The sequence below is a fragment of the Rhinatrema bivittatum genome, chromosome 12 (assembly GCF_901001135.1).
Source record: "Rhinatrema bivittatum chromosome 12, aRhiBiv1.1, whole genome shotgun sequence".
In the NCBI taxonomy this organism is placed as follows: Eukaryota; Metazoa; Chordata; class Amphibia; order Gymnophiona; family Rhinatrematidae; genus Rhinatrema; species Rhinatrema bivittatum.
In genome coordinates, this window is record NC_042626.1 from 17,719,622 (window position 1) to 17,735,260 (window position 15,639).

At 44.8% G+C, this 15,639-nt stretch overlaps 1 protein-coding gene across 1 annotated transcript; it reads left to right on the forward strand.

The window, feature by feature from the left end:
• The first annotated feature begins 1,808 nt into the window (after nucleotides 1–1,808).
• On the forward strand, nucleotides 1,809–15,262 carry LOC115074362 (isopentenyl phosphate kinase-like). Its single transcript, XM_029573739.1, has 6 exons — nucleotides 1,809–2,148; nucleotides 4,276–4,393; nucleotides 6,584–6,643; nucleotides 7,604–7,765; nucleotides 9,565–9,649; nucleotides 10,827–15,262. Exons 1-6 carry the CDS (start codon nucleotides 1,991–1,993, stop codon nucleotides 11,081–11,083), a joined length of 840 nt encoding a protein of 279 aa, XP_029429599.1. The 5' UTR covers nucleotides 1,809–1,990; the 3' UTR covers nucleotides 11,084–15,262.
• Nucleotides 15,263–15,639: the final 377 nt, after the last annotated feature.

Below are 15,639 nucleotides of genomic sequence, written 5' to 3' on the forward strand. Positions count from 1 at the left end.
TTTTTCTGCATCCGGGGACAGATATTCAGAATTAGCGCTCTCCCCCCACACGCCACTGATTTACCAGCGGCTGCTCCAGCACAAAGCTTTTTCCTTTGGCAGCTCAGGCTCAGCTCTCCCTCTGGTAGCAAGAGGTCCAACAAAGCATCCCCTCTACCCCCCAATTCACTCTGTGCTCTACATCCTCCTCTTTCTCTCCCCCCAACTCCTTCCCCTGCATCGGCCCTGCTCTCTCCCCCCGCTCCACTCCATGCCTTGCATCCCTCTCTCCCCACACCATATGCCCTTCATACCGCCTCTTTCCCTCCACCCTCACCATCATCATTGGGTCCCCATCTTTTTCTCCCCCATTCCTTGTCCTGCATTCCCTTTTCTCTACCTCATCAACTCTTCACCCTACACCCTCCTCTTTCTCCCACCTGCACCCCACCCAGCAGCACTCCACTCCACCACTCAGCCCTTGTCTAATAGTTGTTCCCTCTCTCCTCCTTTGCCCAGCAGTAGCTGCCCTCATTCTGCCCAAGAGCAGCCACCTTCTCCATAACCCCCTGTCCAGCAGCAGGAGTTCCCACCCTTTGCCCACCCACAAAAATATCCTTCCTGCCCAGCATTGGTCTCTTCAACACCTGTCCAGCAGCATCCGTCTCCCTTTCCTCTCCTCCCTCCTGTGCTTCTCAGGCTGCAGTGCTGTAGATATTTCTGCAGTGCCAGCAGCACTAGCTGTTCTTAAATTTAGCACAGGACCTATGAGCCTTCACACACTCACAGACCCTCCTCCCACACAAGCTTATTCATTGAAGTGACCTGAAAACCTGAGTGGCTGGGAGCCCTCTGGCTAGGTCATTCAGCTGTGTGTGTGTATGTGTGTATATATATATATATATATATCTCATCTGTGATTTCTGGAGACAGATTGCCAAAAAAAACCCAAAAAACATAAATAAATAATGTATCAATTAAATGAAATTCATACTTCATTTGAAATGGCTGGCTGGGCTGAACTGGAATTTTTTCCCCTTGCCACTTGCCATTATGTTGTCACTTCAGTAACAGTGAGAAAGTCCCTCCATTACCAAGCAGTTTGTGAAGTAACACAAAACCCTGCAAAAAAAGTCATTCAGAATTTATGTGGCAAACCTGCCACCAAAACAGCACGAAATCCCAGAACCCAAAACAACAACCCTGCATGAAAATGCAACACTGAAGAGCAATGTTGGGTGGTCAGAGCAGCAGGGAAGCTAGGATTCAAATTCTGTTGCTGCTGCTTGAATATAACTTGCCTTGAGCTACCAATGAAAACATGCAAACTAAATTTAAAAATATATATATTTCCACCTAGCCCTAAAACACAAAATACACATTCTAGTGGGAAAACAACAAGCTAGACTGCTAAATTACCTACATACTAGCAGAATACTTCACCTCCATTACATGTACAGAACTCAAAATCTCGCCAAATGCAGAATAAGGGATCACAAATTATAAATAGAAATATACAGAGAAAAATTGAATTCTTTATGCTGCTATGCACCCCCAGCTTCCCACCCCCAATTCCTGTTCCCTGCAAAAGAAACAGGGCAGGGATTAGGGAGCCGACTGCTCTGGGCTGTGCTCTCTGCTTCGTGCGCTCCCCCTCCCGTCAACCTGTTCTTTGTAAGCTGCATGGGAGGGGAGGAGCTAAGCAGGAAACAGCGGGTTGTTCTGGCTGCCTGAAATTCAGGGCACTGGCCTATAGAGTCATTGGGGCGGAGCTCCTGGGCTTATGCTTATAGGTAAAAATAGTCCCCCCTAGGGCTTGACACCCAGGGCGGCAGCAGCCCCTCCACCCTCAGTCTCGGCGCTGCTTCCAGGACAGGATCGGTATAAACTCTCTGGGACCTTTTGTAGCACTCGGAGCAGTCAGTGCCTCTTTAATAAGGGCTGACCACGCCCATAAAGTAGTTTGGTAGGAGGGAGCGGAAGGGCTGCAGAGCGGTGAGGGGTCTCCAGCATGGCCGCTTTGGATTGCATTGTGAAGCTGGGGGGTAGTGCCTTGACGTACAAGGGCTCTTTGGAATCGCTGAAAGTAGAGTCCCTGCAGAGAGCGGCTGTCATTATGCACTTGCTTCACAGCCAGGGCCAGAGATGCATCTTGGTGCACGGAGCCGGGTAAGGGAACCGGCGACGAGACAGAGAAATGTTTACTTCCTGGTGGACTCCTGAGCACAATATTTTACAATTCTGCAAAAATCACAATATCTTGTTTGTCAAAATAATACATTGCATGCACTGGCCTTGACTAATAATACATTATAACATTAACACTATCCTTGATTAATAATTTAAATAACTAAAGAAAGTTATTACTCAAAGTTGCAGAATTTGTAATGCTTGTTACAGAAATCCCACAGCAGTTATTCCCACCACTATAGCTGCCTCCCCCAGTTAATACCCCCCAAGCCTCTCCCTTCTTGCTCTCACCTTACCCCACCCCACAATCTCTCCACCCCCACCAGTCTTGGGGCCATCTGAAGGAGTGGGCAAGATGGACACCATAAGAACATGCCATTCTGGGTCAGACCAAGGGGTCCATCAAGCCCAGCATCCTGTTTCCAACTGGCCAATCCAGGCCATAAGAACCTGGCAAGTACCCAAAAACTAAGTCTATTCCATGTTACCGTTGCTAGTAATAGCAGTGGCTATTTTCTAAGTCAACTTAATTAATAGCAGGTAATGCACTTCTCCTCCAAGAACTTATCCACTCCTTTTTTAAACACAGCTACACTAACTGCTCTAACCACATCCTCTGGCAACAAATTCCAGAGTTTAGTTGTGCATTGAGTGAAAAAGAACCTTCTCCGATTAGTTTTGAATGTGCCACATGCTAACTTCATGGAATGCCCCCTAGTCCTTCTATTATCTGAAAGAGTAAATAACTGATTCACATCTACCTGTTCTAGACCTCTCATGATTTTAAACACCTCTATCATATCCCCCCTCAGCCGTCTTTTCTCCAAGCTGAAAAGTCCTAACTTCTTTAATCTTTCCTCATAGGGAAGCTGTTCCATTCCCCTTATCATTTTGGTTGCCCTTCTCCGTACCTTCTCCATCACCAGGCCACCCCTGGCTCACCAACAGTGGAAAGAAGTTTCCATGCACTGCACTGGAATTTCCTCCTCCTCCAATGACACAGTTGCTTCTGTGCAGAGGATCAGGTGGTTGTGTCATCCTGCCTATGGCATTGTTCCGGCCAGCAATGGTCTTGACCAGCCTCTGCCACCCTCACCCTTAGCTAGTCATACCCGCCACTTCAATTCTCTCCTGCTAGTCTCCCTCTCCAACCCCCCAGTCTCTCTTTCCTTCCCCTAGCCTCATTTTCTCTCTTTGTCCTCCCTGGTCCTACTCACAACCACCCCTTTGTTTCCCAGTTATTGGGGGGGGGAGTAACCATATTGTTTTCTCTTTGAAATCGTTGGCTCAGTGTGCTGCGGCAGTCAAAAAAGCAGACAGAATGTTAGGAATTATTAGGAAGGGAATGGTGAATAAAACGGAAATTGTCATAATGCCTCTGTATTGCTCCATGGTGAGACTGCACCTTGAGTACTGTGTACAATTCTGGTTGCCACATCTCAACAAAGATATAGTTGTGATGGAGAAGGTACAGAGAAGGGCTACCAAAATGATAAAGGGGAAGGAACGTCTCCCCTATGAGGTTAGGGTTGTTCAGCTTGGAGAAGAAAAGGCTGAGGGGGATATAATAGAGGTCTATAAAATCATGAGAGGTCTAGAATGGGTAAATGTGAATCAGTTATTTACACTTTTGGATAATAGAAGGACTAGAGTGCACTCAATGAAGTTAGCAAGTAGCACATTTAAACTAATCTGAGAAAATTCTTTTTCACTGAATACACAATTAAGCTCTGGAATTTGTTGCTAAAGACTGTGGTTAGTGCAGTTAGTGTAGCTGGGTTTAAAAAAAGGTTTGGATAAGTTGTTGGAGGAGAAGTCCATTAACTGCTATTAATCAAGTTGTCTTAGAGAATAGCCACTACTATTACTGGCATCAGTAGCATGGGATCTACTTAGTGTTTGGGTACTTGCCAGGTACTTGTAGCCTGGATTGGCCACTATTGGAATCAGGATGCTGGGCCTGATGGACCCTTGGTCTGACCCAGTATGGCAATTTCTTATGTTCTTATCTTGCCACCAAGCAGCTTGCTGAAAATATACCTCATTGGCTTTTTATCCTTCTCATTTCCTATGTCTGGTAAACCATTGAATCCTTTCTTTCCCCAGGTCATTTGGGCATTTTCAAGCAAAAGAGTACAATTTATCAAAGGGGGATACGAACGGTGCTGTCAATGCTGACCACCTAAGACGAGGGCTGTGTCTGACCAGGCTGTCTGTAACCAAGGTGAGTGAGATTTCAGCACCTCCAGCCAAGCTTCCTTTTGAGGATCATTCACCTGTGTGGTGTGACTCCACCCTAACTAGTTCAATCCTAGTCCAGCTGCTAGGAACCAGAAATCATTTGTAGGGAGCCCTTATTTGGGACTCAGTTGAAATCAGCAGTTCTGTTGGAGAGGAATGAATGGATTCTCCTCCTTTAGAAGGTCTATATCTCCTTTTACAGCAGGTTGTGAGGAAGGGGGAATCTGACAGATAATTGGTGCATTACAGATGGGGTTAAGTCATTTCTGCTTTGTCCGAGCACTACCATGGCCTCTCTGGAAGCAGTACTGAGTTGGATGGTCATCAGCCATCACTTGCATATGGGTGCACTGAACTGAAATGACTTCCTTGAAGATAGATGGCAATGAGGCTTAGAGAGGATTGGAACTCCGAGACCAGCTTCCCAATCATGTACATTAGTCACCAGACCAAACTCTAATACAATTGGCTTATTATTTATTTATTTATTTTCAGTTAAAATGCTTTTTATGAATGTAGTGCTGTGGAAAGTCCCAAAGTAATAGCACTAAAGGACAAAAGGCATCCGTAATTGAAATTACCTGTGACAGTGATTCGATGGCTGAAATGGGCGAAGTGCCTTTAATGTCCACCTTCCATGCAATCAGCAGGAGCCAAGCGCTGATCTTATCTGGGAGGTGGCTTGCCACTGTATTCATCAGCAACCCGGGGCAACTAATCAAAGGATTTCCCAAACAGCAGCGTGGCAGGAAATCCTTGCGGCCACATTCTCAGCTCACTGCTCTGTGCCGCAGTGATCACAGCACGGCTGCCTTCTTACTGCTGCGGGGCCTTAGGACACGATTTCGGCAGCGGCGGCAGTAGTAGTAGCATGCTTGGCCCTCTCTTCTTCCCGCGCGCCCGGTAAACATCACTTCCTCTTCCGGGCCGGGAAGAAGAAAAGACCATGTTGCTGTTGCCGGCTTTCACAAACACTGCTGCCATTCTCCTCAGGGCTTGAATGTGCTGCTAGCACGGGTAGGAATGGCAGCAGTGTTCGTTGAAGAATCCTGTGCGTCTCGTTAGGGTGAGGAGAGGGAGGGAAGAGCAGCGGGAGACCAGGAAATGCGCGACATACCTGCCGGTGCTTGGTGACACACTGGTTGAGAACCGCTGCACCAGACATCACCACTGAGCAGTGGCTGAGACTGCCTTCCCTCCCCCAGGCCTGTGAACATAGCCTCTGCAGCATCCCCAGCCAGCTCAGGGAGCAGAGTCCTGGCCTGGGAATTAAGCCCGGATCCTCTGCTCCAGATACTGTTGTTAAGTGCCATTGACTCGAGGGTTTGGACTTCCATCTTATGGTACAGAGGGTACCAAGCAGCTGCCAGTCAGTAACACCATTGACGTACACTGTGTGACTTGTTTGGCCACTGCCTGTGCCCCTCCGCCTTGTGGGTAGAAGGATCGTCCAAGGATCACCCCTTCCTCCCGTTGTTAAAGAGTAGGATTAAAAGTCATTCCTCCAAACCAAGAGCTGGGTTTATTTCTGTTCACAATATCATCCTAAGCCTGACAAACCCAGGGCATGCTTGCAGGAAGTCAGCATGAAGATGAGTTAACTAAAGGGTGACAGCACAGAAAAGCAAACAAAAGTTGAAACATTGCCCCTGACGAAGCATTAAAGAAACACGAGCCGTGTCGGGCATATGATCACTCTTTCAGCGTTTTGGTCACTCAGCATAAAAGATAAGTGTTATTCACTACACAATTTAAAAAAAAAAAAGGTGCAACCAAGACCGATGATTATAAGAATTGAGGAACCACAGATGAAAATATTCATGTGGTAAATTTTTATTGAGAGTAATTGTGCAAAGACTTTGAAGACTCTCCCACACAATATATGAGGTCTGGTTGCACATTATAAATAAATGAATTCCCAATTCCGTTGGTGAGGTTTTGATGTTTATATGCTATGAGATACACTGACCGGGCAGTTTTAGGTTATAATTATTATAATATGAGATTGTATGCATCTTCATCTCATACCACTGACGCTTGGTGCTGATGGGATCACCTGATTATGAAAAATGATAGCCAAATCAATTTGTGTGATTGCCACTGTCCAGGGAGCTGCTGGATTCCTATCGTATCAACTCAGCTCCACCTGACTGGCTTTGTTTTCCTGTTTCAGCTGAATCACCTGGTGATCGAGGAGCTGGTGAACCATGGCATTCCTGCAGTAGGGATTTCGGTACGCTGCCTGTTGTAGGGGTGCATGTAAAACAAGGTTTATTCCAGTATTCCAAATGTTTGTGATTCTTAGGTTCAGTAAAATATGCCATGCGCTTTGGGTAAAAATGAATCAATTTCATGAGACTCTCTAGCACCCAGGGCTTTCAGAAAAGTATGTGGGTGAGATTTTTCTAGACACCCAAGACTTTTTGTCAAAAAGCCTTTTTCAAAAGCTGCAAAAACTATAAAGACGTTGGCAATTTGACAAAGTCTGTAACATGCTGTGGATTTTAGAGAACTCTGCGCTGGCCAAGAGAAAGGTCCTGACATTTTAGTGAGACCTGTATAGAACTGATGATAATTCTTCTAAATTGCTGTCTGCAATTAGAAAGTACCGGAGGGGTGGAGGGAACCTAGCCATTCACATTGATTGGGATAAATGATGCCTTCTGTGATTCCTGAAAAATGTTGTGGCACACAGCAAAGCAACAGCTGAACTGTTTTGCAGTGGGGCAGTCTTACTCTGTGGCGCTTTTTAAATGAAATAAAAATCAATTTGCCTACAAATGCAAAATTCATAGGCGCTTCATAAAAAGTGGAGACGTGCTGGAGCCTCTGATTTCATAAGAGTGTCATCATTTACATAATTGTCTTCTTGGATAGATCACTTTGTATCTTTTCAGCAAACAGTAAGACACCAGACTCTAGCACATTTTAAGCTATTATATTTTTTATGATAATCTTTGCAAACCTTTTCTAGGAAAATTCTTATGTGGGTGTTTTGCATTGTAATAGATACTCCTTCTGACACCCCCTTAAGTTTTATGAATAATTATTACAGCCTGGAGATTGATTTATTTATTTATTTTTAACTTGTATATACCGATGTTCCTGTGTAGCATACGTATCGCACCGGTTTACATAGAAACTGAACTGAGATAGGGTGGTGATGGCAGGATATGGATTTGTCTCACTGTAGCCCTTCGGAGCCTGGAAGACCGCGAGTAGACAGGTCACGCGGGCAGACGTTGCTGCGGTGTGCGAGGCCTTGCAGGCTGGCTATGTTCCTGTCCTGCACGGGGATGCTGTGTTAGATGCAGAGCAGCAGTGTTGCATCTTATCCGGGGACACACTCATCGAGGTAAGCAGTGTTAGAAACCCACCCTGAAAGCCAGATTAGGCAACTTTTATATCTGCCTGCTTAACTAGTTACTCACCATACAGAGTGAAATGGGGTGTTACACCCTCCTGCCTCCCCTTCCCTGTAGCCCCTGTATACAAGCATGACCTCCTCATACTCATCTGCTCACTCCGATGCAGGGGGATGTTAAATCACCTTTGCTGCCAGCCTTTTGGAGGGGTCACTGCATTGTATTTAGGCCATAGTGATGTCATGTCATGAAGACAACAGTGACAGAACTATACAATCTGCCAGTATTTCGATTTTTTTTGCATTTATGTGATCATAATTCAAGGGCTTTTGACATAGTCTCTGTGCAATTAGGTAACGCACGACCTGTAGCGTCTTAAGATTACAGGTCTTCAACTCCTGCCCCACAATAATAATTCTGTTTCTTGCCAAGGAAACCCCCCTTTTTTTTTTTAACTTATGACCCAAGATGTCACCTAAATCATAGTTCAAGGTTTGAATCTCCTCCCAAGGCAGAATGCTTCTGGATGCTTCTTTGGAGCAGATGATTCTAGATATTTCTAGTAAGAACCCAATTTTGAGTTTTACATATTGATGAATTATGGAATTTACCACAATGTAAAATGACTTTCATATCTAAGTCTTCTTACTGTAAAGTTGATAGACTTGCTGCACCATTGCTTCTCAGCCTTTTGGCTAAGATCAAGTGTAGTGTCAAAAACGGGGTTTTGAGCTTTGAGCCGAGGACGGTCCCTTTTTGGCCGAGATTGATTGCAGGTGAGTAAAGGAGTGGTTAACACCGTGCCACATGTCCCTATTGGGAACACACTGATGCAATGACCATTAGCAAAGGAGGAAGATTAAACCTCCTGTAAACTTTTTTTTTTATTTTTTTTATCTAGCATCAAATGCAGGATCTCAGCTAGGAACTGAGGATGATCCCTTTTTAACCTTTTGGCAGAAACTGAGACCCTGGTATAGTGGGGGAGGGGTAAAGCCTTGCCACCCAGCCCCCACGGAGGACACGATGAGGTTTTGACCATTGCCAAAGCTGGAGAAATAAACCACCTGCTTATAAAAGAAAGTCCTTCTCTTGTTCCTTTCCCTGATTTTAATGATTACTAAAGGCATATTTAAAAAATATTTTCCTAACTCTAAAGAAGGTAACAAGTATATCATTAGTAAGTATCTAAATAACATTATATACTTCTTATAACCCATAGTGTGTTGTAAAGTGCATTATGTGACCCTCTGAGAAGACACATTCTGAACTATTTTTTAAGGGTTTTTGGGCATTAATTAAAGTCATCTACTTGCTCCTGGTTATAGGGGCAATGGAGATTTGCTTCTTAGTTTCCCTTTCTGGGTATTATAAGATTTAAAGATTTTATTTTGGCTTGATGTACTGTGATTTGTATTGTTTTTGTTAGTTAATTGTTGTTGTTTTTGTTTCATGCATTTTGTTTTATGTAGTCTGCTGATGGAATCTTTGTAGTCTGGTACCCATCTTGAGCATTCTTTAAGGGTGGAAAAGCTGGTTTTGTAAGCCAGTAAATAAATTTATCACAGTGGAAACTCCTGATATTGTATTGCTGGAAAAAATAAGTGGGAGCTTGCTGCAAAAGAGGGCCTCTGCCTCCACAGAGATCACTTATTCACGTCTGTTGTGAGCAGTCCAGTACCTGTTTGTCTTGACCTCAGGGCAACCAGGCACCAACACCCGATAGCCAAATTTTTTCTGGCTTTTCCCTATTTCTCTTCACTGACCCTTCCCCCCACCTGTTTTGCAGATCCTGTCTCGGGAGCTCTCTCCAAAACGTGTGGTGTTCCTCACGGATGTAGAAGGGATCTATAACCAGCCACCAGACAATAAGGGTAAGGAATGATAATACAGCAGGGAAACTGAATTTATAGTGCCTTTAAGTAAGATTGGGTTATTAACTGACCCCATTTTCTTTTTCAAAGTAAGAAGATCCAGTCCTGATTTTGCCCCTCGTACATGCCTGGATTTGTTGCCCTACTTTTCTTAATAGGAAAAAACCAGGACCAAATCCTCCTGTCTAAAATGGAAGCCACTCATAATCTGAGCCTAATCAGGACATTGATAGGATTTTACAATTATAGTTTTTAAAAAATATATCTTGTCCGCAGCCACTTCCGGAAGGGACTTATCAATGGATGAACACAATGATTGATGTTACCCAGGTAGCGAGTCCATCAAGCTAGGTTGAGAGAACATTGTACAAATCTCATCGCTGTGCGAGTTTCCTCACTCCGAAGGACATCAGATCTTCAGAAGAGTGTACTGTTCTGTCCATATGTCTCACTCTGCATGTAAAAGTGGCCCCAACCCCTGCACCACTACCTAAACCTCACCTCGAGTTACTAGGTGGGCCTCCTATAGTAGCATAAATAGCCGCTTACTATGGTGCCACTCCCAGAGTCTCTCTCTCGAAGCGGTGAGATAACGCACATTGCGATAAACAGGCTATAACCACAAAACATGCCCCTTTTCCTATCGCATGCGATATTTCTCCAGATCGATAAATCTAGGCCATAGTAACAGAACAGCCAACAAAGACCAGCCAGTCTGCTAAGTGTGCATCCCAGTTGCCCGTCATAAGGCATGACTTCTGATAGGATATTGCCGCTTATCCAAGTCAGTTTTTTTTGGTTTGGTTTTTTTTTTTTGCTGTCTTCCTCATTGTTTCTTTTCTATCCTGGATAAATTGGTTTCTGGCGTAGCATGCTGGTACCAGCCCAATTACCCCTTGCTTTACAGTGTTGCTAGATGGTGCTTCCTTTACCTTCTGCAGTTTTTGTTCTCCCCCCCGGTCAAGGGATTATTGCTGTGATAGCTAAGTAAAATTGGATAATAGATTTAAAAATAAGGAGAAATACCCCTCCCCCCTGATAGCTATGAAAAAAAGGTTTATGATATCATAGCCCCAATAGAGGCCGGCCCTCCATGACTTGGAAGCCCAAAGGATCAAGAGGAATCTTACCAGTCCAAAAAAAAGGGATAATTTTTTTTTCTTTTTTCTTCAAACAGGTGCAAGGCTGCTGGATTCTATCGTCATAGGCTTGGATGGCACTTCTGAGCCAGATGTGCTCACCTCTGTCCTGCCCCATGACACCACGGGAGGAGTGAAGCTTAAGATACAGACCGCCACCAGGATTGTGGCCCAGAGCCAAGGGGCAGTCACAGTCTTTGTATGCAAACTGGACAGTGAAGCAGCAGAAGGGGTGTGCATACGGGGTGAAACCAGAACAGGTCATGGCACCAAGTTTTCTTTGGCAGTGTCCTGAAGAAAACTTCTTAGGAATGTGTCCTGGTGCATGTCTACATTCCCCTTACCTCTCAATCCAGTGATGTTTTTTGCTTCCTCTTTGGCTTTTCTTCCTGTGTCTCCTTTCTTTTTATTGTATTATTTTATTTATTATTAGGCTGATATTCAAAGAAATCTGAATGCCTGACCCAGGGTGCCTAAATTTTCAGGTCAATAATGATGGGATTGAATAAGTAGGAGCTTCTAAAAACTTTAAACCCTCAGCAATTTTTTTTTAAATTGGAACGAAATGAGATTGTTCCACTTGTAGCTGAAACACACAATCTTAAAATATTATTTTTAGCGTCCAGTCAGATGACTCTGGAACAAGTGGGCTATGCACCTCTACCAGCAGATGGAGACGGAGCAAGCTGATGTCATAGGTCATATACCCATGCAGTGAAAGCCCGCCAATATTCTTCGTCTCCAGAAGATGGTGGACGTGCATCTCCCCACTAGGGATTGCTTCATTATAAAGAAAAGAAGACTTCAGGAAATAAATTCGCCCTGCTCTCCAGCGGTGATAGCAAATGGTCCTTCCCACAGTTGAGAATTTCTGATGTGATTTCCGTGTTGCCTCAGATGAGAGCCTTGGTCCATGGCTGAATTTTCAGCCATCTTGGACTTAGCTGCTTGAGCAGCAGAAAGGCAGCGGGTGCAGGAAGCCAAGCGTGGCGGCAACGGCACATGCCCTCTTCCCCCGCAGCTGGAAGCCGTCTCTGTACTCAGCCAGGTAAGGCTGAGCTCCGGTATGTTTAAAAAAAATAAATTATTTTACAGGGACTTCAAAGGAAGGGCTTCCTCCTTTCCCCGGTCTTCATGCTCGACGTGCCGGTCCGACGTTCGTCCCGCACCTTGAAAGGTCGAGGGATGTGGGCAACCTAGCAAGTTGAGCAGCCTCTTTAGGATAGGCCCCGCTCCGAGGCTTTTCGCTGCGCACCACATGGTAGGCCGCAATGACTTTTCGCATGCTTACTAAGGCTGCCTTCTACCGGATTGTCGGTCCAGCCTGTGCAACTAGTTGTGAGTCCAGGTTTACGGTCCATTCTGTGGCGCACAATTGGGCCTTGTAATTTGTGCACCCATATTAAGCGCCATTTCCCTCTGCACTCAATTGCTACTGTGCGCTTAAGTTTTTTGTGTGCTTAAGTTTTTGGCCGCCTAGGTAAGGGCCTAGGTGTGCACGCCTAAGTGTTGGACACATAATTTTTCAGCGCCTAATTGAGCATGTAAAAAAAACCCAAAAAAACAACTAGATGCACACCTCCAGCCGCCACTCAGCGCACTGTCGGCCATAATGGCACTTGTGTCTAAGAAGCCTAAGCGTCTTTCTCTTTGCACTGCTTGTCATATTCGGGCATTTCAGCCAGGAGTGCCCACTGATTTGTGCCAGCGCTGTTTGGAGGCTCGGAGAATTGTCTTCCTCTGATTTCACTAAGCCTGATTCTTCCCAGCCGGATGTGGGTCTGGGCAAAGAAGACTCTGGTGTGGCACCTGAATTTGGAACTCCCCTAACTGGTTCCTCAGCAAGGGCATGTAGCTCAGTGAGTACTCTTCAGGCTCCTCCTGGTCTGGATTTCTCTAGTTTTTCATGGGTAGAATTTTTCCAGGGGTTGCAATCCTTTTTTCAGGCACAATCCTCTACCCTGTCCAGTACTCCTTAGGCAGAGGTAGGAACTTTTCCAAGGTTATGGTGGTAGTTGCAGTAGAGTTGAGAGAGGATGGAATGAATCCTGGTATACCCCTTTGTGGACAACTGGCTGATTTGCACCAAGTCACTGGGAGAGAGCTGCCTGGTGACTCACAAGATTATTTCCCGGTTGTGGGAGCTTGGGTGGGTGGTGAACCTAGCCAAGAGCAATTTTCAGCTTACTCAGACACTGGAATACCTGGGGGTTCAGTTCGACACGAAGCAGAGTAAGGTGTTCCTGCCAGAAGCTCAAATTCAGAAGTTGTTAGCTCAACTCCGTCTGTTGAACACTCTGCGCCCGACCGAATGCTCTTACCTGCAGGTCCTTGGCTTAATGGTGGCGACCCTAGGAGGGACAAGGTCAGGATTTGAACAAGTAAACAAACAAGAAGTCCCAAACAGGGCACAAGGCTGGGCTAGGCAAACCTAGAAGGCCTGAAGGCTGCAAGTTGAAACAGGAAGGCTCAAGGAGGCCTCCGAGCAAGGCAGGAAAATGAGGCAAGGAGAACCAATGCAGCGTAAGTGATTCAATGAATAGGCAAGGCGTGCAGAGATGCTGGGCTTTAAATAAGTCTGGAACTTCTGCAACTTGTGATCAGAGAGGAGGAGGCAAGAGCAGCTGTGAGCAAGGCTCGCTGATGACATCTGCTGGCAGGGAGACTGCATAGCAGGCCGGATCATGACATAATAAAGGCTATGTAGTGCCATTTGGGAATGCAGGGCCATCAAAGCCTCGCCCCTCAGGTTACCTGCAACTCGATCCTTGATTACTGACTGAGTTCTCTGTGATACAATGATGTCCTGGTCTGTAAAAAAACTGGTCACTTATTAAGTATGCCAACACAATTTTGGGTGGCAAGCAGGTCAATCCGGTTGTTGAAGTCAAAGACTTGACAGGTAGATTCATATCATTCTCACCCACCAACGAAGGATCAGGAATACCACACTACTTGGTATTCTCTGCCCGGCCAGCTTTCAAACATTGCACTTGAGAAATGTTCACACTCTACCCCCCTATATTGCAAATGTTTGCGATCCCCTATACCTGTCACATTGAGACCACACAAACTGTCTCCATCTAAGTGGGAAAAACCACCGAGGATGGTGGGTAGGCTGGCCCACCCCCAGTTTCTATCCCCTTCCTTGCTCCAGAGGCTGAGCACCTCCCTGGCTGTGCCCTTTCACCCAAACTGGGGATGGGTTGGCTCTTTTTCCTTCTTTTTCAAGTAGAAAGAAATTATAATCTTATTTCATAAAGTTCTCCCTTTCATTTTGGAAAAAATGGTTATAGACCTTGATGGAAGATATGTACTAGTTTATGGTATATTGTATCAGAAAAAGTATGTGTTTTGTAATGTACTGTATATGCTCTGAATGTTATAGACATTCATTTTATTTTCTCGGTGACTTTACATCTGTATCTTGATTGCTCACTTTTTTGTTAAGTGGTGATTTCAACATGACTGCATAGGAAATCCATTGATGTTGTAGGACTTGATGTTATTTTTATGCAGAAATTGGAGCTAAGAATTATAAGGTGCATGGGAGAGCTACTATGCTCTTTTATCTATTAAACTCGTGGACAACTTACAACTTGTGGGGTTCTCTACTAGCTGGTTATGTATCTATGTTGGTGTGGATGTGTGAATTGATATGACAGTGACTTATGTTAACACTTTGAGGTTAGTTTTGTTGCTTTCTGTTTCACATGGTTGTGCAATGTGCAGTTTAATGTATTTTGACAGATTGTATGATATTTTGCTTTTGAGTAACTTGCTACTTTCTGTATATTTCACACGTTATAGATAAATAAATAATAGTAACAGACTTCAGGAAGGCATGGTATAAGCTGAGGAGCCTTAGTTGCAAAAAGGTAGAGAAAGCAGAAACACAACCTAGCAACACTGCAGCAGCTAGGAATAGCTAGGTTGATAGGAGTAGGCTATAACTTGCGCGTAAGGATGAAAAGAAAAAGGCACTTGTTATTGTTACTGAAATTCTTTTGAAGGACATTCCTTGACCTATTATAGGTGAACAGATAATCTATTTGAAGAAATACCAGTTCCTCGGTTCTATCAACAAACTTCTGAAATGTCCAAACATCATCCCCTTTAAAAAAAAACAACAAACCATTAATTAAAATTTTTGTGCGGAGCAAAACTGGCACCAGATTCATCAATGCAAAATTATTTTCAATGCGGCAGGAACTGGCACAAATCTGACACCATTTTTGCAAAGGAGCGAACCTAGAACAAAACCTTAACTACTTCTGGTTATCTAAAACGCAACAACTACTGGAGGTTATAAACTATTCAAAAACTTACTCCACCAGAAGGTTCTCTGACTCTTTAATAAAGACCCCTTTACCGCAACATGATTTCAAACCCTAGTGCTACGTTAAACAGACACGTTCGAGGGCTGTAGATAAAAATAATCATCTAGCATTAAAAATACGGCTCCTCCATTATCCAATAGCAATGCTGACTATCCCACTAACAGGCCGATTCAGTACAGTGTGCTCCGATGGAGCGTACTGTTAACCCGTGTTTGGCCGTGCGTTTTCGACGCGCTAGCTTTACTCCTTATTCACAGGCTGATACAGTAAAAGTCGAGGGAGAAGGGGCGAGTACCCACTCTCCCGGCGCGCGATTCATTAAAAAAAAAAATTTAAATTAGGGCCCGCGGTAAAAAGAGGCGCTAGGGAGACTAACGCGTCCCTAGCGCCTCTTTTTTGACTGGAGCGGCGGCTGTCAGCTAGTTTGATGCCGACGCTCAATTTTGCCAGCATCGGTTCTCAAACTCGCTGACAGCCACGGGTTTGGAAACGAAGCCAGCAAAATTGAGAG